General features: G+C 51.6%; 4 protein-coding genes across 4 annotated transcripts; all 4 read left to right on the top strand.

Moving 5' to 3' along the window:
* Positions 1–7824: 7824 nt before the first annotated feature.
* BDZ99DRAFT_514103 (uncharacterized protein) lies at positions 7825–8607 on the top strand (the record flags this gene model as incomplete). Its single annotated transcript, XM_033724805.1, has 1 exon — positions 7825–8607. The coding sequence occupies one exon, from the start codon at positions 7825–7827 to the stop codon at positions 8605–8607; it is 783 nt and encodes a 260-aa protein (XP_033584847.1).
* Positions 8608–13914: 5307 nt separating this feature from the next.
* BDZ99DRAFT_514102 (uncharacterized protein) lies at positions 13915–14985 on the top strand (the record flags this gene model as incomplete). Its single annotated transcript, XM_033724804.1, has 5 exons — positions 13915–14040; positions 14093–14277; positions 14340–14396; positions 14632–14765; positions 14822–14985. 5 exons carry the CDS (start codon positions 13915–13917, stop codon positions 14983–14985), a joined length of 666 nt encoding a protein of 221 aa, XP_033584846.1.
* Positions 14986–16259: 1274 nt separating this feature from the next.
* BDZ99DRAFT_470826 (uncharacterized protein) lies at positions 16260–17793 on the top strand (the record flags this gene model as incomplete). The annotated part of the gene is made up of 2 exons (XM_033721666.1): positions 16260–16949; positions 17008–17793. The coding sequence occupies 2 exons, from the start codon at positions 16260–16262 to the stop codon at positions 17791–17793; spliced, it is 1476 nt and encodes a 491-aa protein (XP_033584845.1).
* Positions 17794–19014: 1221 nt separating this feature from the next.
* Positions 19015–21502, top strand: BDZ99DRAFT_374381 (LSM domain-containing protein; the record flags this gene model as incomplete). The annotated part of the gene is made up of 3 exons (XM_033714918.1): positions 19015–19044; positions 20633–20704; positions 21392–21502. 3 exons carry the CDS (start codon positions 19015–19017, stop codon positions 21500–21502), a joined length of 213 nt encoding a protein of 70 aa, XP_033584844.1.
* Positions 21503–23147: the final 1645 nt, after the last annotated feature.

The following is a 23147-nucleotide window of genomic DNA, read 5'->3' as shown; positions in this document are numbered from 1 at the left end:
CTAACGCATTCGAGCGTCTGAAGAGAGAATATGTTCGCTAAGACGGCCGTCCCCGGCGAGTTCAGTCTCCAGGGCAGGTACGAGGTGACTTGTGGACAAGGCTACTTCCCGATGACCGAGACATCTACGCGGGACTAAGCGGCAGACTTTCGTGGGGATCATGACCTTCCAGAAGCAGATGCTACGAGTCGAGGACAAGGGTACTTCCCCATGATGGCGGTATCTACTCCCGATGAAACAGCAGTCTTTCGAGAAGATCATGAACTTCCAGCAGAGCGTTCTACGAGTCTGGGTCGAGCGATTGAGCTGGAAGGCGTGACCACATGTAGTGGAAGAGGTGTCCATGTGTGTGTGAAGGTTGGCGGTGCACCACGGCATAGTGAAAACCAGCAAACTGCACAGCAATGCCTATTGCACTCAACATCTCGTTTGGGCTGTCAAAGACAAGGCTACTTCCCCATGATGGGACTTGGCAACAGATACGATTAAAAGAACAACATGGTGTTGGGACTCGTGGATGGCAGATGGTGCGGGTGGAGTTGGGCGCTCGCTGGGTATATTTAGAGTGCCGCTTTTGCTTCGAGGGCGACATTCTTTTGAGACCTAGGATAGCCTTACTCGATCGTAGTGTAATACAACAGGTTCACGAGGACAACAGCCGCTCTCGCTGTGTTCACGAGTAGGGAAACGATCGAAGTCAATTGGGCAGTAAACGCAAGTTACTAATAGGACGTACTCAACCCAAGGTAAAGGGAACGGGCGGGGGTGAGAGAAGACGAGCAATGCTTTCGCTTCCCACACAGTACATTCATCTTGCGCAAGGGACTCAAATCCACGATTTCCATTATAGCTGGAAAAAGCTGGGAAAGCGAGGCTCGACATTGCTAACAACGAGCGGCTGCGGCGTATCCACTCTGTCCATTCATAGAAGCTCAGCATCCATTACGGCGCAACCCGGCACAGTTTCAGCAGAAGAAGTCCGAAGAATGGGCGATAGACGGTAAGACAACCTCAGCAACGCCATCCACTTTCCGAAGCGCTCCTCAAGGCAGGACTCCAGCAAGCAGAGTGGGTGTGTAAAGTGCAGGTGAAGGAGAATGGGCGTAGGAGCGAACTCAGTGGATAACGGACTGGACGAGCTCATACCTTAGCTATCGAATTGAAAGCGTTATCTACTAGGACCTAATTCAGTGCCTGTTCCTCCAGAATGATGCAGTAGCCCGCTGTGATGCATATTCGCAAAGAAATCCCAGATCCACATGGAGACGGATAGTATGTTCTTGAGGATATTGACCAGCATGCAGTTTCAAAGGAAGCTCTATCTATTCCTCCAAAGCCAAAGTGGAAATATCACCAATTCCCACGAGAAGAGGCATTGGCTTTACTAGGTTTTGCATGATTTATGATCTGCACACGTCTGTACGATCTACAAGCAGTGATATCGCGGAAATATCTGCGGGAGGGACATCAGTGAGCCCTCCGTCGAAAGCCGGGGTGAAACTCAAGCGGCTCATCTCCCGCAATGATTGGCCAATGGTCGTTGAGCACTGATCGCGTGATTGTAACTGCAAGGGCCGACGCTGCTGGCAAGATCGCCGACTTGTTGGGCCACTAGCGTAAGCGAATTTTACGAAGGGTATATCTTTTACGCTCAAGCCCCAGAGGAGAATCAGGGTGGACAGTGGTAACTTCGTCGCTGCAAAGCAACGGAGGGTGAGGATGGATGGTCGAGAGGGAGATCAACAGGCTGTGCGAAACGCAGGTATGGTCCTGGGAGTTGGCGAGTGGTGTCTGCAAATGGCGTATTCCGCAGGACCATGGTGGGAGGTGCAGAGATCCTCACAGCTTGTGGTGCTGATGGCCAACTACTCTCCTTAATGCTGCACACCTACATGTAGGGTATGGTGGAGCTGTCTGTCACGACGCGGCGTTAGTATGCCGGGGCGCAGCAGGAAACAAAAGTTATGTATCATACACTTATAGCTATGGGCGTCATCATCATCAATGTGTCTTAGTCCCTCCATTGATCTCTATTTTGGTAGCTTTTGCACTCCGGCCATCGAACATTTCGGACCGTAGTGTTGATACTCCCGCCCGAGATCAGGCTCCATTTTCCAAGTCGCGATCCAGTCCTGACGCGTGAGTAGATTGAAAGAAATTGTATTTTATGCTCCACTGGGAAAATCCTTATTACTAAGTTGTTACACGTGCCAGCCCCGCGAACAGGCCTTCGGTCAACGCCTTGGGCCACGGCATCGGCAGACTCGAAAACCGCTCAACACACTCTCGTTCATCACAAACCGCACTCTACAGACACCCTAATTACACTGCTTCAATACCACATCCTCGCACACGCGCCAAAAATGCTGCCCCTCGACATACATACCGCCATCGCGCTCATTTTGTTTTTCACGATCGGCATGGTGCTTGCGGTCGCATGTCTGATCCCGCGCCGCTGGCGTGTCTTGTGCTGCGGAGTCGGCCGTCAAGGCCAAGAAGATATCGAGATGGACGACATGGCGTAGAATTAGCATAGTTCGGCACCACCTTCACAAGGTTCGTCTGTTCCAGCACGCCGTAGATTGGTGTAGTTCTTGTTTTCTTCCTCCGCGCCTTGCAACTGTCTGACTCAGGTTGAAAATTGATGTGAACTCTGCTTGTATTGTAGTGGCCGTACGGGCCGAATATATACTAATAGGAAATGGCCCACCCCCTAGGTCTTATCAGCTCAGCTGAATAGAGGCCAGCTGAAAGGAACGAACCCAGCTGAGAGAAACCTGTTGTAGCTGAACAGAGGACCTCGCCACGCTGAGTGCGCGTTAGCAGCAACCAATCAATGAAGAAGAACGAGAATTAAGGAGAGAAAAGAGGGGGAGTGCCTGTACGTAGGTGACCGTGAACCGTATGAGTTGTTGATCCTAGGTTGTAGCTGTTACAACCCGAGTGTCTGGGGTGGTAGGCATAAAGCTGACGATGCGCAGAAAGAGCGAACAGTCGATGCGATTCCGGTGTTCTAGACAGTCTCCGCTCCAAAAAATCCTAATCAACACTCTACAATTCGAGCGGGGTGCTAGGACGCGCAATCGAGACGTCTGGAGATGAGGTTTTGCTGCGGATTTGGAGACAGTGGGCAATCCCTCGGTGGTCTTTCTTGAGCTTCATTTTGTAATAAAACACGGCCTAGTTCAGCTTTTCCTTCTCACACCATGAAATCCGGAGCGAACATCGTAATGTAGCCCGAATTGTGATTCAAGTCTTGCGCTTTTGGTCGTGACCTGCATACTGTCTGCCACCCCTGCGCCTGGCGGTCTCAGACTCAGCATCAGGATCACCGCCGCAGTTCAACCGCGCCATTGTCACCTACACGTCCCACGCATCAGCAACCACAACATATACACCCACCATTAATCGCCTCCACCAGCCGCATTGTCGGATATCTCTCTGCGCCAAATGCCAGAACCTTCCTCCCCGAACCTCCACCCCGATGCGCACGCTCCCGAGGCCGTCCCGACGACGTCTACCAACAAAGAACCAATCACCAGACGGGAAGCTGTGTGGCATCTTCATGGAGCGAGGCGGTCCCTGAGCCATGCGACAGAAGTGGTGTATAACCAGCGGTGCGTGGGAGCTGAAATCCTACGGCTCACACTGTCGCACTTGCCAAACTTCTCCCCATCGGCGCAAGTCATCTCCCGTCATCCTGCGTGGCTTCCAGTTGACTGACGAACGCGTAGGTTCCAAGCCTTCGACAGCCTCCTCTCACTCCTCTCATACCTCCCGCACAAACCGTCCATCGCCTGGCAGCAGAATACAGCAAGAAATAAGATACTTCGAATCAAGCTTCCAAGCGGCCGAGACGCTCTTCCGGGAATGCTATCTATGCGGAGGTCAGGAATGCGCGTATACAGTACCAGGTCATACATGTGGGCACCTGGATATGCCACTGCACTGGTCCGATTCTTGATCGCTTGACACCACCGCAAGGAATAGCCCAGCTAAGAATCGTACAGCTAGTCAGGATAGCCCGATTGCCACCACATCGGCCTTTACGTCCTTAAGAAATATTAAAGCTATGGGTTCAAGCGTCAGCTCGGATGTCTCACTACATGGCTTCCGCTATTGCTCGCCATCACCGCGAGTGGCCCAGCTGGAAGGTGCTCAATCAGCCAAAAGTAGCCTGTTCTTCGCTGGGTCTACGCTCTCGCTAACACGCCCACGATCCCGATTCAAATGGAAAAGGCCATGCTGATATTTATCATCCACCCATCACGCGTTGAAAAGGTTGCCTGGAATTTGGCCCAGGTTTCCAACAAACACGCGCCGCAAATCTGCGGGAAACTTCACACAGCTCGCGCACGTGACCGTATCCTCCATCTTGGGCGCGCTCCCAACTGTCACGCACAGCACAATCCCAAACCAGCCTTCCTCACGACCCTCCTTCGCATGTCAACGCCGCAGACATCGCTGTCACGCACGCCACCGTGGCCTCGACACGCCGCACGCCTCCCGAGACAGGAATCCCGATCGCGCATCCCATCCCCACGAGCACCTCGGTGTCGTACAGCATATTGTCCTTGTCGTTTCGTCCCTTGGCTTGAGCAGGATGGTGGTCGCAATAGGGTATGACAAGCCTCGCCAATCGCGCCGCTGCCGCCCGAGCGATCCCTGAGTCCGGCCCGCGCCGCGCAAAAGCTTATTTCGACCTCACAGTCGCGACAACGTGTCCCCTGTAACTGCGGCGATGGCGGCGATGAGCATGGCGTTTACGGAGAAATTCGGAACGGAAACCTGGGCAAAATCCGAGGCAAATCTGGGCCGGCAGTCTGAAGGGTAAAATTTTGAACTTTAGCGTTGCAGCGCTCCGGCTTGACGGGAATCAGATATCCACTTGGCTAACCAGCTACCTGCTGGTTGAGCCATTCTTCACGGTGGTATCGAGTGGTAAAACGTAGTAACTAAGTGCTAACATACACGTGTTCCTCAACGTATGACTTGCGGAATCCAATGAAAATGTGAATTTGACGTCGACGCCTCAGGAATCAGACAATATTTTGACCGGCCAGCTGCGTGCTTGCTGGGCTACTCCCTACGATGATATCGAGAATGCAAGAGCGGCAAGCAAACGGGAATTCCACCTCGACGCTACGGGAATCACACAGTCTTTTGACTGGCTAGCTACCTGTTCGCTGAGCTACTCCCCATGGTGGTATCGAGGGCGCAAGAATGGAGCTCGAGCAGCCTTATATTCGTTTCCTCAAACCAATAATGCGGAAAATTCAACAAGCGGCTACCTGCTCACTAGGCTGTCCCTCATGGTGGCATCGAGCCCGCAAGAGCGGAGCTCGAGTAGTGGTATCTCCGAGTTCTTAAACTGGCAACCTGCAGTATTCAATAGGAACGAAATCTGACATCGATGCCACAGGAATCAGACATCCTTTTGACGAGCCAGATCCATGCTGGCTGAGCTACTCCCCACGACGGCATTCAGCATGCAAAAGCGGAGCTCTAGCAATCAAATACCATTTTCAAACTGATAACCTGCAATATTTAAAAAAAGACGGGACCTTAGCATCAACGCAACCGGAATCACGCCGCCTTCTGGCTATGCGGATATCTGTGGGCTGAGCTAATCCCCGCGGCGGTATCGAGCATGCAAAGAATGTAGTTCAAATAGTGCTATATATATCATTCGAAGCGTATTACCTCCGCTCTTTAATGAAAATGGGAAGGTCACATCCCCGCAATTGAAATCAGACCGCCGATTGGCTGACCAGCTACGTGCTGGCTGAGCTACTCCTCACAGTGATACAACGCATGCAAGAATGAAGCTCGAGGAGCGATATACCTGTGCTGGAGACTTAGGGAAAGCTTCTAAGATGCGAAATCGTGAAAGGATAGTCTGAATACCAAACATCTGCTTTCTCATTTCTGTCATATTGACCCATATCCTTTCCCGATCTCAAGGACCCCTTACAGTATGAAGACGGCAGAAAACCGATTCGTTTGCCAGGTATTAAATTGGGGCTCTGTTGCTTGTGACATGCATCTTCAATCCGAATGAATGCATCAGAGAACTCCAAACGGCGTCAACTGTGAATCAATCATGATCAAGGTAGCCTACAATTCAGGAATGAAATTCACTTCATAGCAGGCATCACGATGAATAGAAGGATGTGTGAAAGAGAGGGCGAGGACGGTTCTATTCTAGAAGTACGACAATTATACAAAATCAACAAGCCCGAGGGCGCTCCAGACCGTCTTCCGTCCCCCCAAAACACCAGCTCCCATGATGTAAATGTCCCCCTCTCGCCGCACGCCGAGCCCAAAGAACCTATACTTAGCGTTAGTGTACTTGTATTACGGAATGAATGAACGCAGAGCGAAGCTCAGAGTAGAGAATAGCCTTACCAGCGACGCCAACACCCCGATCACCACCCCCAGTACGCCGCGATGGCCTCGAACTTACGCACGAGCTGGTGGCACAGACAGGTTAGCTATTGAGACATATTACGCGCAAGTCCAGGGGCTATTACCTTCTTCATGTGCCAGAGGATGTCCTCCGTCTGGTCGTTCAAATTTTTGAGGGCGGTTTCGCGCGCCTCGACGTTGTTCCACTGCGTCATCTCCCCCAGGGCGTGCGCGTGGTCGACCAGCACGGGCGCCCCTGTCCTGAAGCGGGCGGGGTCGTCTGTTGCCACGATGGCCGAGGATCTGGTGTTGCGGAAGAGTGACATTGTGTGTGTGAATGTGGTTCTTGATGTGGATGTGGCTGTGACGGTCGTTGTTTTGACAGCGAGTAGACAAGCTGGGGTGGAGGCTATGAGTTGCACGCTTTAATTGACCTCATTGTGGGCCCGGAAAAACTCTACACCGTGCGGAGCTATTGTTGCCTTCACCCCATGCTTCACCAGTCACATCTGCTCTTACTGCTGTCCACCCTACGCTACTTCCTTCAACATTTACCCTTCGTTCAAGGTCGCACTATCTGACGAGCAGAGCTCAGTTTAGACGAGATCACCCTCCTCTAGCTTCCCTTGAGCCCTTTCACCGGGCGGTTTGAGCCAGCAGTCATGTATCGTCGCAACTCAGGCCCCAACGGCGAGGTCGTCGAGCGACCTGTCGAGGCTGCGACAAAAGTGCTCTCTCGACCTCAAACCAACACCTATGTTGATTCATCCTTCGGATTCGCAGTCACCTAGTCCCTTCAATGGAAAGCCCGAGCGCTACCGATCCAGATCTCGATCCAGATCTCCGTACAGACATCCGACGACCGCCCGTGAAGAACCTCGTGGAGAAAAGGGACCCCGCCAGAGCAACACCTACCGCGAAGACGGCCGCGTCGACAACCGCCGCTTCAAGATTAGGCACAATGACTGTGGAATAGGCCGCTGGTAGGACGGAGATGATAGCTTTTTCGCAAGGATGGCGATACTCCGACCTTGTCTTGTCATCACCCAGCGCGGTGATGGATGAGGCGTTGTTCAACATCGTACCTTGTCAAAGGGTCACCCACCAACTGGTGCCCCTCTCCTTCCCGATGGAATCTTGGTCTCCGGATTACAAAAGTCGCTGCGTCAACCGGCATCGTCTAAGATACTGAGGGATATGAGCCACCGCCTGGGGAGGTGAAGAGCAAGGGCTACGAGGCTGTTGGAGATTTGTCAGGAGAGGGTTGAAGAGCTGGAACCGGTCGAGCAGGGCTAGAACCAGGGCCTGCCTACACACTTGGCGTGAACCCAGCCGTGTCCGGGCATCACTCGGTACGATACCGAAGGAGGCCTTTTTCAACATCGCGTTGTTTCGTCACAGTCCCATGTGAGAACGATGGCCTTGGAACCGCTGCTTCGCCGATCAAGCCAGGCGAGCCATGAACCTTGGACCCATTGTGCCATCTGCATATGGCCTCGAACCGCTTCTACACCTCGCCGCCTTTCCGCGATCGCTTTACTCTCTTGCCTGACTGTCGCGTTCTGTCGACATCATTGTGCCAAAGATGTTCGCCAAGACTGCTACCCGAAATTGAACGGTCTGTTACCTCTCTTGGACGATTTCTCCCACTCGAAATCGTTTGATTCCACGGCGTCGCCCGTCCACACCAGTGAGCTTTGCCGTCACGTGAAAGACCTTGAGGAACGCCTGGAAGCCACAGCCAAGGAGCACGCCACGATCCAGAACTGGCTGCTCGCGCAATTGGTTGCTCAAAATGGCGTGAAATCGGCCGCCATTCCCGATGTCTCTGCGGGAGACTCCAGATTGGACGCCTGTCTGAAGAGGATGGGAGAGCTTGAAAAGGAGGTGGAGGCCAGACGGAAGGCGCAGGAGGCCCGTCAAAACGACCAAGACTTCATGACGTTTGAAGATGGCGAGAATTTGGACGCAGAATTTTGGGCTCTTGCCAGTTTCCTCCCTATTGGACCTGTGGAGAGTGACTTTGGAGAGAGCGAAGAGGGTGCTGAGGTACCTCTTGAGGAGGTGATGGGCGAAGAAAATAAGACCCCTGAGGAGCCTGGATTGCAGCTTTCTCACGTCAGCAATCCGAATTTCATGATATATCAGGAAGAGGTGGACTTGGAGTCGGAGATCTTTACTTCGCCCTTTGTACCCTAAATTAGGCTCTTCGAGATTAAAGCACATGGTGAAAAAGGAAGGTGCAGGCAGGAGAGGGAAAGAGGATACGCGTTGGGGGCCTGTATCAGAGATAGCTAGCTCAATGATTCATTCGCAGACCTCGTCACTCAAGATATAATAGTAGCCGCCAGGCTCATTAAATCGTGTTAGACCATTCACCTTCTAACATTCGCACTAACCAAGAGCGACGCGGCTTTCCGGGCTGTGAGCATCACACTCCAGATGGATGTGCTTGCGCCACCGTCGATAGTCCGAACACCCAAATCGATGAGTACCTTCAGTTAGGACCCGTAATCCAGAGCGTCCCCTCTTCTCACTCGATTTCTGTGTGATTGGATTGCCTATTCCCCAAAAGCTGCCAATATCCTTACAACGGCCTACCTTTGAGGCGGATCTCCCGGTTGATGGGGCTTCCAGAACAAGGATGGATGCAGTTATGGCTGGTATCCCTGAATGGCGAGCTGGCACTTGGGTTTGACAGAGATCGGGCTAATAGATGCCAAATTTCCGTGCAGGACTTCCGAGAAAATCGTCGACTCTACAATTCTGAGTTCATGGTGGTCATGTGCTTTATATCATCCCCTAGACTATGCGGAATGCTTCTTGACTACCATGACCTGAAATGAGTTTAAGACTACTCCACAAAGGGAACGGCTGAGTAAACGACTCGGAGGGTCGGACGTAAAACGTCGCCGAGAAGATTCGCGTGGAGTAGGACACAGCCTTACATGTGCGCCAGGAGCAAAAGGTTTTGGTCCAGCGGCAGCAAAAGGAGGCCCATGATGAATATGCAGAACTCGATGTGCTCGCGCCCCACACTGCTTATTTTAGAGGTAGACGGCAATGCGCCGCACGAATTAGCAGAGACCAAGTTGAGAAAGAACAATCGAGATATATTACGGGTGTTGAATTCACGGAGAAGCATTCTCTTGGGATATCGAAGCTCACAGGAATGCCATCTCCTGATCAACAAGGAGCACCGGGATGCGGACGACCAAAAGGATGGGTCTTCACCTTTGCACTTCACTTTGGATCCTCAAGTGAGGCCATACTGTCTACGATGCCTTCCGTCCATAACCTTGTGGAAAAATCAGCCCCTACCCTCTACCTCGAAACCCATGGCCTTCGAGGACATAGAGCGAGTCGGAGTGCAACCGGCTCGCTCCTGCCTCGTCCTAGGGCGCAGCATAGAGGGAAACGTCCACTTAAAGCCTCTCTTAGGAAAGGTTAGCCTAAATAGCATTTAGGAAGTAACATCCATTCGTGCTGGTTAGAGCATTTTTGATTTGACCCTCCATTTATTCTTGGTTCTACCAACCGGCCTAGACGAGACATTGTCCAGTGAGACCATCGGGATACACATTGAAAAGCTGGAGGCTCTACTGGTCTGCCGCTTTGAGGACATCCCTATACCCCAGATGTTTGCCTCCAACTCCTCCTACGGGGCCACTACTGTCGCTGCTCGCGCGGTTTGCTTGTATATGTGGTAACGACCCCTTTATACATTCGCCGACCCAACAGCGGCTCCGCGTTAATTGTAGCGCAACCTACAGCCATGTGGTCACAAGTCATGCACCCGATTTGGACCTTGCGTTCTTTCTAGTTTTGTAGCTCGTCGGCACCGTTCTCTATACACAATCAATTTCGCCCGCCAACCGCGGCACTACCAACACAGCGGATGTGAGCAGCCCTGTAGGTTAAACGGTTAAACGGCGTACGCCGGAAGTAGTTCATCAGTAGAACGGATCCCCACCATGTTCTTCTTCGATGGCACCAGTATTTACATTAAGATCGTGCTGTTTCAAATTTCCGACTGTATCAATTCTGCAAACTGGGGGAAGAATAAAACTGAGACACTGCTTGAAGCACGATCAAGACTTTCACTCCCATCCGTTTAAGAATCAAGACGCGTAAGGATCTAGGAAGACCGCGAAGCGTCGCCTTTTTTAGAAACAAATACTGGGCACTACGGGTACTAGTTCAAGCATCTGTTGCGAGATCTTCGTTCATAAGCTCGGACTTGAACGCGGTCGTGGTAGAGGCAGTTCGTGGGTGTCAACGATACGAGAGAATGTTGTCCGATTAGGGGCCTCGTATCCGAAAAGAACACTCCCTCACCTTCCTCACTTGGCGGATTGCTCACTCCGAAGCGATCGTCAACGGCCTCAAACGCGACCTCACCATCGTCGATCTTCCCGCCGTTCTAGACGCTAAACTGGCCGGCTGGCACGATTTCATATATAGGTGCAGATACCATATTGATTAAGCACAATGACTTCATGCTTACTGCCGCAGTCAGGCAAAAATATTAGCTCATTAGCCTCTCATCAGCAGTCAAGAAGTCAAAAGATGATTTCGACATATCCGCCAACGGTGATAACGAAAACATTATACGGTAAAGAAACTCGCCGCACACAAGACTTCTATGATCATTCCCGGTTACACGTTCGGTTTGCTGTTCTTGGGTTTCCAGGGTTCCTGCTCGATGCCATATTGCCTGTTGAAACCATGATAGGCCGCTCAGCGCCCTACCGCCAGAGATTATACCTAGCAGCTGGATAAAATGATATTGAAACATGTTGACGGAGGAAACCAACCTAGGTGTAGATTTCGCCCCGATTCTAACGCTTACCCCGGGCAGAGTCTTGTCTTAATCCAATTCTCAACCCGATCCCGACCTCGCGATACGATGTCGGAGTAGCACATACCCTCCCTCAAGCCGTTCATGTCAAGGCTATCAGACGCTCTCGTTATGTCGACTGCAGCAGGTCAGCGGTGTACGAAGAGACCGGAATTTGAGGTCAAGATGGAGCCCAGAAAGGGACTAAGATTGCCATAAGCTGGCTATTGATGAACCTTATCCCGCCATTCCGATGTGTCTAGTTGTTTACCCATCAATCCGGATTTTTTTTTTGGTACTGAGCAGAGAAGCAATGTAACTCTAGTTTGTGACCAAAGCTGGAAGAGTTCAGATTGTGCGTCGTTTCGTGTGAAACTTTCTCCTGGATGACCGCTGTATCTTCATTATGGAGTCTATCAGGCAGCAGTTTGAACTCTTTACAGCTGTGAAAGAGCGATATGGGATCGAAAATGGACCCCCTGATAGTATGCATCAATCTCAGCACATCACATATCCTTTCCCTGTCATCGCTGCCTCCACCGCTACATCCTCCTGCAGTTCTAGCAGCATCTTTAGGTCCGCTCGTTCCTACTGAGCCTGATGTGACCACTCCGAGAGCACCGCTTGAGAGCTTACCGGCATTTGGTTCTGCTCTCAGCTTGGTGGTGTGCCTTCTTCGCACCCTTACAGGTTTCTCCTGCATCTCCGCCATCATTCCTATGCCCCTTGCAGCTCCTTCGGCAAATCGACTGCTGCCTGTGAACAGGTTTAGTGTTGCCCTCATCATCACAACGCAGAGCTGCGGCTCGGGTGATGTCCTGCTACGTCGACCTTGTCCATCATCACCGCGCATGTTGTTCCCGTGGGATCCAGCTCGAGGCCTCAGCATCCATTGCAGTGGAGAATGACGGCACAATAGCGAAGGAGGACATGAGAGTGAGGACGTGAGAGGGCGACTCGAGAAAGCGAGTGCTGGAGGGAGGATCGTCGATTTGTAGTTTGACAAAGAGTAAAACGGGGAAGAATTACAGGATATTGCGAATACTCTCTTCTCGCTCTGGGCAATCTCATGTTTTATATCTGAAGCGCTCGTCAACCGGACGGCGTGAGCAAGATCTAAGTCTTTGAATTTGATACTGTCGCTCCCTGGTCGCCAAAGAGGTGGTTCTTGTAAAAATGAGATGAGAGAAGCTGATCAAATGTAAAACTGTGTTGAGATTTCGAGGCTAAATCTGATTTGAAATGAACTTGGACCTTTCCACCGTCGGGGAGGGACAGGATAAGGCCTCGACGAGGAGAGTTCCTTCCCAATTTCAAGCATTTGTGTTCTCCGTACTCCTCATGGGCCGTAACAATGGCGCTGTGGAGCCCTCCATAACTATATTCGACTACCTTAGTACTGTTTTGGATACTCACTCTCAGGACTTCCACCTCTCCGACTAGAAACTTGCTCCCCTAAAAGATTTATGTATCACCTTGGGAAAACCTCCGCCGCCTCCATTTATGAGCGCGGCGCAGTATCTTCAAGACGTAGTATGTTCCGCTCGCTCGCGGTGCTATCTTGAATGTCGTTGCGGGTCTTGATAAAAGTCGCGTCTTCCCCTTGCCAAATTTACTGGAAGCCCCGGAACCCACCAGTACGACGGACTTGTTTGATCTGAGCACGTGGCCTCTGCGCGTCGTCATGAGAGGGAAAGTAATGCGTGCCCGAAGCTTGAGGCGGATGAGTTGCGAAGGAGGAAGAGATGGAGGACTGGGAGAGGCGATGATAACTGGGCTAGTACGGGAGAATGTCGAATCATAAGGCCATAACACGTTGCACTAGGCCCCCATGTACTCTTTGAAAATCTATTTCTATCTAGAAAATATGTTCTCGTGGTTATGATACCTCCACCGTCGTCATGAAGTTGCTGGGCAGAGCTCCGACGTGGTACCTCATGTACACCACGTGCCGTGCTGTTTTGGTGTGCTTTCTCCAATTGCCGACGCCCTGCTGCCCTGACTCGACTGGAGCATCTACACTTGATCCAACCCTCGAGCTCATTTGCACGTCCCCCTGGACTCCTTTTGCACGACACGTTTGTTCAATCTTGCTTGCAGAATCGTGATGCGTGGCCTCGGGCTACCATAGAAAGGTGTCGGGCGTCATCTCTGAAGCTGATGTTGATGAGACGAAGAAAGTGAGAAGCGACAGCGCGCAGATAACCGACAACAGAAACCTGCTAGTTCGAAGTAGTTAGCGTGTTTTCTGAGGTTGCTGAGAGACAGTCAGAGGGGAAGCAGATCAAGACAAGCTGTGTAGTCAGAAGGTGTTGTGCTGATGAATGTAAGGAAGCAGGTGATGAAGGTAAGAAGCAGGTGATGAAGGTGAGGAAGCAGGCCAAGACAAGCTATGTAGCAAAGAGATATTGTATTGATGAAGGTGAGGAAGTTAGCTATTGAGCGGAAAGCGGAAAGATATACACAAGAAGCTTGCTGAGTAAGTGGCCCACATTGCCGCGGCCACCACAAAATCCGCAGCTGCTGCGGCCAACAACCTGCCACCTTCATCACCTCTTGTTCAAACCACGACTACGCTCATTGACCACCTCTTCAGCCCGCCCATGGGGCTGAACGTCCTATTTTCTCTGCGAAGCCGGAAATACGGCAATATCACCTAAGACGGCATGCCACATCCTTTCAGCCTCAAATCGAGCTACTCGTCAGGCGAAGATACGGCAATATCACCCAAGACGGCATATCGCATCCTTTTAGCCTCAAATCGAGCTACTCGTCAGCCGGATCTTCGGTCAGTAACGTCTGGCCACTCTCGGCGGATGCTTCAATTACTAACGCTTTGAGCAGATCGCCACTTTGCGAGACAAGCTCGCAAAGATGAAAGGGTGCGTTGCACATCATAAGACACTCGTTAGGAAGCGCATGCACGCTGCAAAGTCTGTGCAGAACGAGGACCAAGTTGAACGATTTGTGGAGGAGCCGCGTCAGTTCAACAAGCAGAAATTTGACGAATGTTGTCGTTGCAGGAATTCGTAAGTACAGCCTCCACGGTCATCCACCGCGCTCATTCGCTAACAGCACTGAAGACATGTAGAACTCTCGCCTGCTACGACGTGTCAACGCTGAGGTCACTTCTTTTTCAGTCTTCGCAGTAAGCTTCCTTTTTCCTCTTTATCAACAACACAGTCACACCCAAGACGCTCGACTCTCCCAGTGGATTTTGGCGCAATCGTTGCTCGGACGACTGGTTGCGTACCGCCCAGCCGTGGCGAGAAGACAGAACCCAGACCATCTCATAACGTTACATCTGAGGGACAGCAACCCTTCTGCGATCGATGAGTTGCATTCTTGAAGATGGAACACAAGCTGACTTGGTTGGACTCCAGGTTTTCCGGTGGTGTAGCATCTATGCCACGGCAACCGCGAGAAGGAGAGCCCTTTTACTGCGACTCCCAAGCCTCGAACCCCAATGCCTGCTTCCGCGATCAAGTAGACGAAGCGAAAGAGAGGGCCCGCAAAGGTATGGTCACCAAGTATTCCATGTCCGCGGAAGAGCAGTCGCTATCTGTGTTGTAGGAGGTTCAAATACCTCCCAAGTTACCTCGCTCTTACACTCCATTGCTGGCAAAACCGACTCATCCGCACCAGAACCACAGCATCGCAACGGCATGGATCGCCCCAAACGTAAACCGTCCAAGCAGCAGTGCTATACCGAAGAGGCTTCGAAGGACCGTGGCTGACGTATATCTCGCTTCTAGCGGTAGGACGCCTTCTCAGGACAATTGGGGGTGGCTGGTTTGATACTCAGGTACGTCCTTGTCTGTTTTGTTTGCGCCCACCATTTCTTTCTCGGTTCATTTCTTTCAAACGGCCCCACGAAACCTTCCTGTCTGTCACAGTGGCTTGAGGGACGAAGTGGGGCCAATATCAAATACCAACGGGGCAAAGTGAACAATGCCTCTCTCAATTTCGGATACTACCTCGGTAGATCCTTTCGACGGAGAGGGAGCGGCCGCCGACTTGTTCGGACTGACTGCACCATGGATGGCGTTCTGCGGTCCTTGAGAACGCCAACCCCGACATTTTTATTACCTTTGCATTCCTTTATCGTTGCGGGATGATGATGGCATGATAGTATTTTGTGGCTAACTCTGGTTTCCTAGACTGCTGTTCGGTTGAGCCATAGTCGATCTGGCTGACGAGGTGCTTGTGCAAGAGCATCTTCGCAAAGCCGCTGGATGATGATTTTGGGAAGGACGAGGACATGTCGGAGGTGTCAGCTGGCTCGAGTTGTTCGGTTATGTGGGAGAGGCTGATGTAGCGTAGATGGTTGAAGTTCATGCTGTTTCGCATCCTCTGCGCTCTCTTTACAAAGCCTTGGTAGTCTGGTGAACTATTTGAAAAGAAGACGATGGAATCAAATTCCCTTTTACATTCATATTTCCCTGTGAAGAAGCCTTGTTTCTGAGCTACTGATGATGCTGAAACGACTTTGCCTTCGTGGTTGCGAGCCTCAAGTTCACATCCCACTGCAGTACTGCATCATGAACTGAACCTCCATTCATGTTCACTCGATGCTGTTATTAGCAGTACTCCGAATAGTAGTTGATCGATGAATATATAGGGGAATTCACAAGGAAATAACTCTAGATCCCGCCGACTTGGTCACATTTGTTACTCTTTCGACGTTTTACCTATCGAAATGATGTTGGTAGTACCTTCTCCTTTTCCCAACTCCATGTCTCTTCCCGCGTTGGGACATCTATATTTGTTACTCTACGCTCTTGAAAGATATCAGTATTAGCTTAGTGAATGTCGGTGGCATTCGAGAAATGGTATCGCAAAAGGCATGATGCATAAACCCGAAATAGAGCTAGTGTGAGAGGTCCGCTGCCGCAACCCAAAAACAGAACACGACCTCGAATGCCAACTCCGCAACAAGAACTCATCGGCACATCCAGGTATGCTTGCTCGTACGTACTTCTTGCGGCTAGTACTAATGGCTCAAGTCACGATGCCAGTCACACGTACGCAGAATGGGAAATTGCCGCCTCCACGGCAGCCGTTTCCCCCAAGTCAAGCTCAAGGACGCGCTGGAGTGACGAAGCGGAGGAACCCAAAGTCGAACCAAGAAAGCTCCCCGAGCTCGAAAACAATGCCCCAGGCCGCTGGCGCCAATGAGTCCAATGCAACAAACCAGCATGCTGCACCCGCTCTTCCAGTCCCCGTGAACGCCCAGCTGCAGGGCACTTTGCACGCCCAACCCACTGCTGCTCCATCTCTGCCACTCTCAGCACAGGCGGTCGTCTATCCAGTTCCTTCGCCGACGAGTGCTGCTACTTTGGCACCTCCCCCTACCCTAGTGGCGCCTCAACCCATCCCAGCAGTACCGGGTCAAACCCAGCCAACGTCTTCTCAGCAGCCTCCTGCCCCTCTAGCAACACTATCAGGCTTCTCCCCTCCCTACATGAGGGTATATACGGAGAGCGAAGGGCCAAATGGCGCTGTGAATCCTTACTACAAACTATCCAGAGCTATTGGTACGGCACCAGCGTATCCACTCCAACAGCGGGTCATGGACACATCTATGCTATACGACAACGTCAGGGGATATGTATTTCCGGTGCCGCAGCCTCACCGGTCACAGCGTGCACAAGACTCCGCCCAGCCCAGCACACAGGCTCCTGCGCAAGGCGCAAACCCGGTTCGTGTGTCCGAACTGACATGACGGCATATCAACGCATGGCTAATCTTTTGACTAGGCTGGCAACACTACATCTCCTTTGCTACTGCTTCCCACTGAACTTCTAAAGCGAGTAGTTGGTCACGTCGTTGGCCTGAAAGGCCCACTGGGGCGTAGAGCGCTTGGATACTCCCATCTACTGGCGCGCCCTCCCCCGCGCACTAACCTTTTGCTGAGATATCGGGTCGAAGACTCGCGCACCCCTGAGTCGGTTATCGATTACTTGGCTTTAAGCTTGACCTGCAAGCCACTTTACGCCGAACTTGGTGAGGCTTTCTGGAAGCGCAAGTTTCCGACAGGGGACTGGAAAAGAGTGTACCACACGCTGCGTCCACTGTTTGATTCCCCCACAGAATCTGACTTGCAGGATTTGGTTCGTGCGATCATTATCACTGGTGGCAGTAGAGCAAACTTGCAAGAGGTGTGTGACATCATCTTGACGATGCAAGGGCTAAAGTCCTTAACGTTTGCCGGCCTCGGCGAGATTGATCCCACTGTTCCAGTGCCGCCCACGTTCCTAAATCGAAACGTATGCTACGTTGATCAACTTCTTTGCCAGGACTCTATGTGGTTCTGGTTTCTCCTAAAGGAGAAGGGGGTTAAGATCTCGTTCAATGCCGACTATGAAGGTGCCTACGAGAGTCACGAAGTGGCCTGGCGCAAGCTTCACCTTCTAGGCAAGGTTCAGACACCCTGTCGATCCACGGCTCAGAGAGAGATAAACTCCGTCACGCTCAATCAATATTTCGAGTCTCAGATGGCCCACCGCCTTCAGGTTTTCATGAATGCGCTTGACCAGGCGTAGCGAAGACGACATTACACCTTGTGAGCAGAACACCTGGCCTTTTTCAGCTTGGTATGCCGTACAGCGAACATACAACGATTAGTCGATGTCTAACGCATCCATCACGTCCTTTTACGACGGCCCTGGCGCTTCAACCTCACACGATCAGACCTAACATCACGCGACTCCTTCTCAACCCGGTCCTCACAAAAGCTACGATATACGATGCGATGGTCCTGGTACGGGCGAAGCTTCACGGTTGTCCACCACCCAAAAGTTGACAAGGGAACGCATGAACGAGACTACCTTTGGAGAGCAGAAACCATTGGAGACCACTTCTTTTCTCCTTGCTTCATTTTATTCCACTTCTCTTCCCCCCGTCCCATTCCCCTTCATGAAGCCCCTCCTTCCTGTAATTACTTTGGCATGGAAACTTGTGATCTCAAAAAAGGCATTATTGTGCCTTTAAGTAATTCGGAATTGACTGCGCTCTATCGAGCGAGCGAACAAGGAAACGTGAAAAGGTAGGAACCTGCTCCTTTTCTCTTTCTGTATTTGCTTTGATGCTTGGGCAACACTACGGCGACATGTAGAAATGGATGATGACAGATTGATCATGGCAGTGTGTAAGAAGTACTGCAAATGCGAATTTTGGATTGAAAACCTTGGTTCCGTGTATAAAAATGTCCCGAGATGTGGTAGAACAATCAAGTTGGCTTCAACAACCCCCATCACCTTGAACCTCCACATCCTTCAGCAAACAACCTCTTATGCCTCGCCTCCCTAATACACGATTACGCTCTTTATCCGCGCTCCAAAATTTACGCTCGAGTTCGACATCATCTACTACGATATCGTCGATGCTCGAACACTTGCCACCCGAGAGAAGCTCAGAACAGCCAAAGAAGAGGCCCGCCGTCGAAGCACGATGACGCCGGAAGAGAAGATCGCAGCGGAGACGGGCGGTCCGCTACCCCGCAGAAATTATCGTACATTCAAGGCACTCTTGGACATCATGGCAGCGCGATACACTCGCTTAAATCGCGTCGGCTTTTCTCCGGTTCTGGCTGCGCGAAAGTCAACCGCGACCACGTCCACGACGTCAACCTCACAACCTCACTATCTTCACAACTCCACTGTCTTCACCACACTTCTTCTAAAAGTGCTTCCCCAGCCTTTACCACGGCACCATTCGAAGACACGTACCTGGTAGTGTCTTTCTTGGCAAGCTAATCTTGCAAGATGCCGCAAGCTCAACCGGAGCTAAAGAAAGTACGTTGCGGCATCGAGGATACTGCAGACCAGATTGCTGACCACAGTGTACAGTACCTCGACAAGCGTCTCTTTGGCTAACTGAGCGGTAGCTGGAAGGTCATAGGAGCGTTGCGGCTACGATGCAACAAGCTCAACCGGAGCTAAAGAAAGTGAGGACAGGAATTGATGATTCTGCCGACCTGAATGCTGACCTGAGTGCGCAGTACTTCGACAAGCGTCTCTTCGTCCAACTGAGTGGCAGCCGAAAGGTCATGGGTGCGTGAGGACATTCAGAACAGTGCAGACTTGAATGCTAACTTAAGTGCGCAGTACCTCGACAAGCGTCTCTTCGTCCAACTGAGCGGCAGCCGGAAGTTCATAGGAGTGTTGCGCGGCTACAATGTGTGGGACTTCTACTTTCGAAATCAAGATGCGGCAAGCTTAACCAGAGCTAAAGAAAGTGAGTAATAAGTGAGAACTCTGCAGACCTGAATTCTAACCCGCGCGCGCAGTGCCCCGACAAGCGTTTCTTCGTCCAACTGAACGGCGGCCGAATGGTCATGGGTACGTGAGGACGTTCAGAACAGTGCAGACTTAAATGCTAACTTGAGTGCGCAGTACCTCGACAAGCGTCTCTTCGTCCAACTGAATGGCAGCCGGAAGGTCATGGGCACGTTGCGCGGCTACGATACGTCTGGTAGTCTCTTCGTGCAACTGAGCGGCAGCCGTAAGGTCATAGGCGCGTTTCGCGGCTACGATGTGCGTGTCCGTCTCTTCATCCAACGAACGGCAGCCGGAAGGTCATAAGAGTGTTGCGCAGCTACGATGGTTGGGATCTATCCTTCGAATTGAAGATTCCGCAAGCTCAACCAGAGCTATAGAAAGTGAGTAATAAGTGAGAACTCTGCAGACCTGAATGCTAACCCGCGCGCGCAGTGCCTCGACAAGAGTCTCTTCGTCCAACTGAACGGCGGCCGAATGGTGATGGGTGCGTGAGGACATTCAGAATAGCGCAGACGTGAATGCTAAGCCGCGTGTGCAGTCCCTCCACAAGCGTCTTTTCGTCCAACTGAACGCCAGCCGGAAGGTCATGGGCACGTTGCGCGGCTACGATACGCCTAGTAGTCTCTTCGTCCAACTTTACGACAGCCGAAAGGCCATGGGCGCGTTGCGCGGCTACGATGTGCGTGGTGGTCTCTTTGAACGGCAGTCGGAAGGTCACAGGAGTGTGCAGGGCTACGATGTGGGGATCTATCCTTTCGAAATCAAGATGCTGCAAGCTCAACCAGAGCTAAAGAAAGTATATAGCGGCGTCGAGAATTCTGCCGACTTCAATGCTAATCCGCATGCGCAGTACCTCGACAAGCGTCTCTTCGTCAACTGAGCGGCAGCCGGAAGGTCATAGGAGTGTTGCGTGGCTACGATGTGCGCGGTCGTCTCTTCCCGGAACTGAACGGCAACGGGAAGGTCATAGACGTGTTGCGCGGCTATGATGCGTGGGGTCAATACTTTCGAAATGAAGATGCCGCAAGCTCAACCAGAGCTAGAGAAACTACGTAACGGCATCGAGAATTCTGCAGACTTTAATGCGAATCCGCGTGCGTAGTACCTCGACAGGCATCTCTTCGTCCAACTGAGCGGCAGCCGGAAGGTCATAGGAGTGTTGCGCGGCTACGATGTGTGGAATGCAAACTTCCGAATTAAGATGCCGCAATCTTAACCAGAGCTAAAGAAAGTGAGTAATAAGTGAGAACTCTGCAGACCCGAATGCTAAACCGGGTGCGCAGTACCTCGACAAGCGTCTCTTCGTCCAACTGAACGGCGGCCGAATGATGATGGGTGCGTGAGGACATTCAGAATAGCGCAGACCTGAATGCTAAGCCGCGTGTGCAGTCCCTCGACAACCGTCTCTTCGTCCAACTGAACGCCAGCCGGAAGGTCATGGGCACGTTGCGCGGCTATGATACACCTGGTTATCTCTTCGTCCAACCGAACAGCAGCCGGAAGGTCATAGGAGTGTTATACAACTACAATGTGCATAGTCATCTCTTTGTCCAACTGAACGACAGCCGGAAGGTCATATGAGTGTTGCGCGGCTATGATACGCCTGATCGTCTCTTCTTCCAACCGAACGGCAGCCGGAAGGTCACAGGAGTGTTGCGCAGCTACGATGTGGGGATCTATCCTTTCGAAATCAGCGGACTTCAATGCTAATCCGCCTGCGCAGTACCTCGACAAGCGTCTCCTCGTCTCACTGAACGACAGCCGAAAGGTCATAGGCGTGCTGCGCGGCTACGATGTGCGTGATCTATCCTTGGAGGGGAAGAGCAAGGGTTGGCAATAATTCTGACTCTCTTGCGCCTAGGTCTTCCTCAACATAGTTCTAAACGAAGCCGTGGAGGAGGAAGAGGGCGGGGAGAAAGTGACAATCGGCATGGTGGTAGATTACACACACCTCGTGAGGGTTCATCGCTAACGTTCTCAGCAGGGTGTACCATGATTCCAACACTCACTAGGCTGATCCAATATTCATAAAACCCTGTGGTGTCGGGATGAACGTGGAGGCATTGGAAAATTGGCGAGCGGGGCTCGGTCCAAGGATGATCGGTCCGCTCGCTGCGGAGAGCGAGTTCTTGTGGAAGAGGTACGGATATCATATCATGGCATGGTTCTAGAGTTTGTCTGGGGGTACTATGGATGAGATTTCACGTGCGTGGCCGGAATACACAGTTGGTTCGCGTCTCGATGCATGGCGGACATAAAACAACAATGAAAAGCCGAATCAACTTGAAAACCAAATCTGGGCTATCGTCGTTGCAGAATTTTCCTCGCCATGTTCATAACCATGACTGGCATCGAGGAGCTGGCGTCCAGTGGGCTTAGAGATCTAATCGACTTCTCCCAGGGCGCTACCCCAGCCTCTGGTGCATTAATATGAATCGCGTCGATATCATTCTCCAAGATGACATGGTCCGCGGCCTCCTGCAGCTGGGCGCGAATAGAGTTAGGACGGGATTTGATGCGGATGTTTTCAGAACCAGATCACAAGCATGAAAAAGCCTAGCGGGTTTCTCCTAGAACCGCTTCCCGTCCCACGGCTTGATGGCATCCAAATGGAGCAGAGCGATGAGCATTTTGTGGAACCGCCTCGCCCTATCCAAGCCGAACAACATGGCGGCGCTAGGCGGCATGATGAACGAAGCGTTTCTTGCATCTTTGCCGCAACCTCCACGACTTCATAACGCCCAAAACTTCGCCGAGGACTACGGGAACATCATGGTTTGATTCTTCGAGGAGATTTTAGTGGTCTCCTGTCCAAATTGAATGTGATGCTACTTCGGGATTAGCCGCCTGTGCTCAATTAGGGATGACGACGGAGAAGACGAAGACGAGGGAGAGGCGGAGGAGAGCAAAGTGGATAAGACGCAGAGAATACGGATGGCGAAGAAAGAGAGTGAAGACTCTACTAGGTCGTGGCATGAAGTCGTGCAGAGAACGGTTTGATGCCGCTTATGTTTCCTTTCTTTCTGTTTCGACATCCCATCCCATAGCTGCGCTCTCCGAAATCGCATCTAGATTGGACAAAGCTAGTAGTGTTTAGTGTTTACGCATTCCCTTCTTCATACTCATCTTGTTTTTCTCTCTCCGTTCTCTTTCCTCTCTCATTTAATGGGGGATGCCGTCCAGTGCAGTTACTCCACTCTCCACTCCGTGACCCAAAATCGCTCATGACAAATGCACCACTCAAACTAAGCCTATGGGACATGATAAATGCCAACTATCTAACGCCTTCAGCAGTGCCTTGAGTATGGGAGGCTACTAAGCGATAACGGAGATGTGCTATTAGCCGCACCATTCTAGGGAGCCTCCGTGAAGACAAGGCGTTGGGCTGAGCAAACCATCTCAACTCATCTACCTTGGGGATTGAGACATGGAAGTGATGCCGTGGAGTATGATCACCTTACAACGATTTGAAGGTCCCACTGGCCCTCCGACATCGCAAAAGGGCGAGCAATCCCGCTGCGGTTTTGAGCCTGTTTGAAGCGGGTATGATTGTATTGCTTCTTTCTTACATGCAAATTCCGCTGCATTCGTCATCGACTAAAATTGAGCCCTCGTTC

The sequence above is a fragment of the Mytilinidion resinicola genome, assembly GCF_010093595.1.
Source record: "Mytilinidion resinicola strain CBS 304.34 unplaced genomic scaffold BDZ99scaffold_1, whole genome shotgun sequence".
NCBI lineage: Eukaryota > Fungi > Ascomycota > Dothideomycetes > Mytilinidiales > Mytilinidiaceae > Mytilinidion > Mytilinidion resinicola.
The sequence above is the reverse complement of the archived record's forward strand: the minus strand, read 5'-3'. Positions and strand labels throughout refer to the sequence as shown.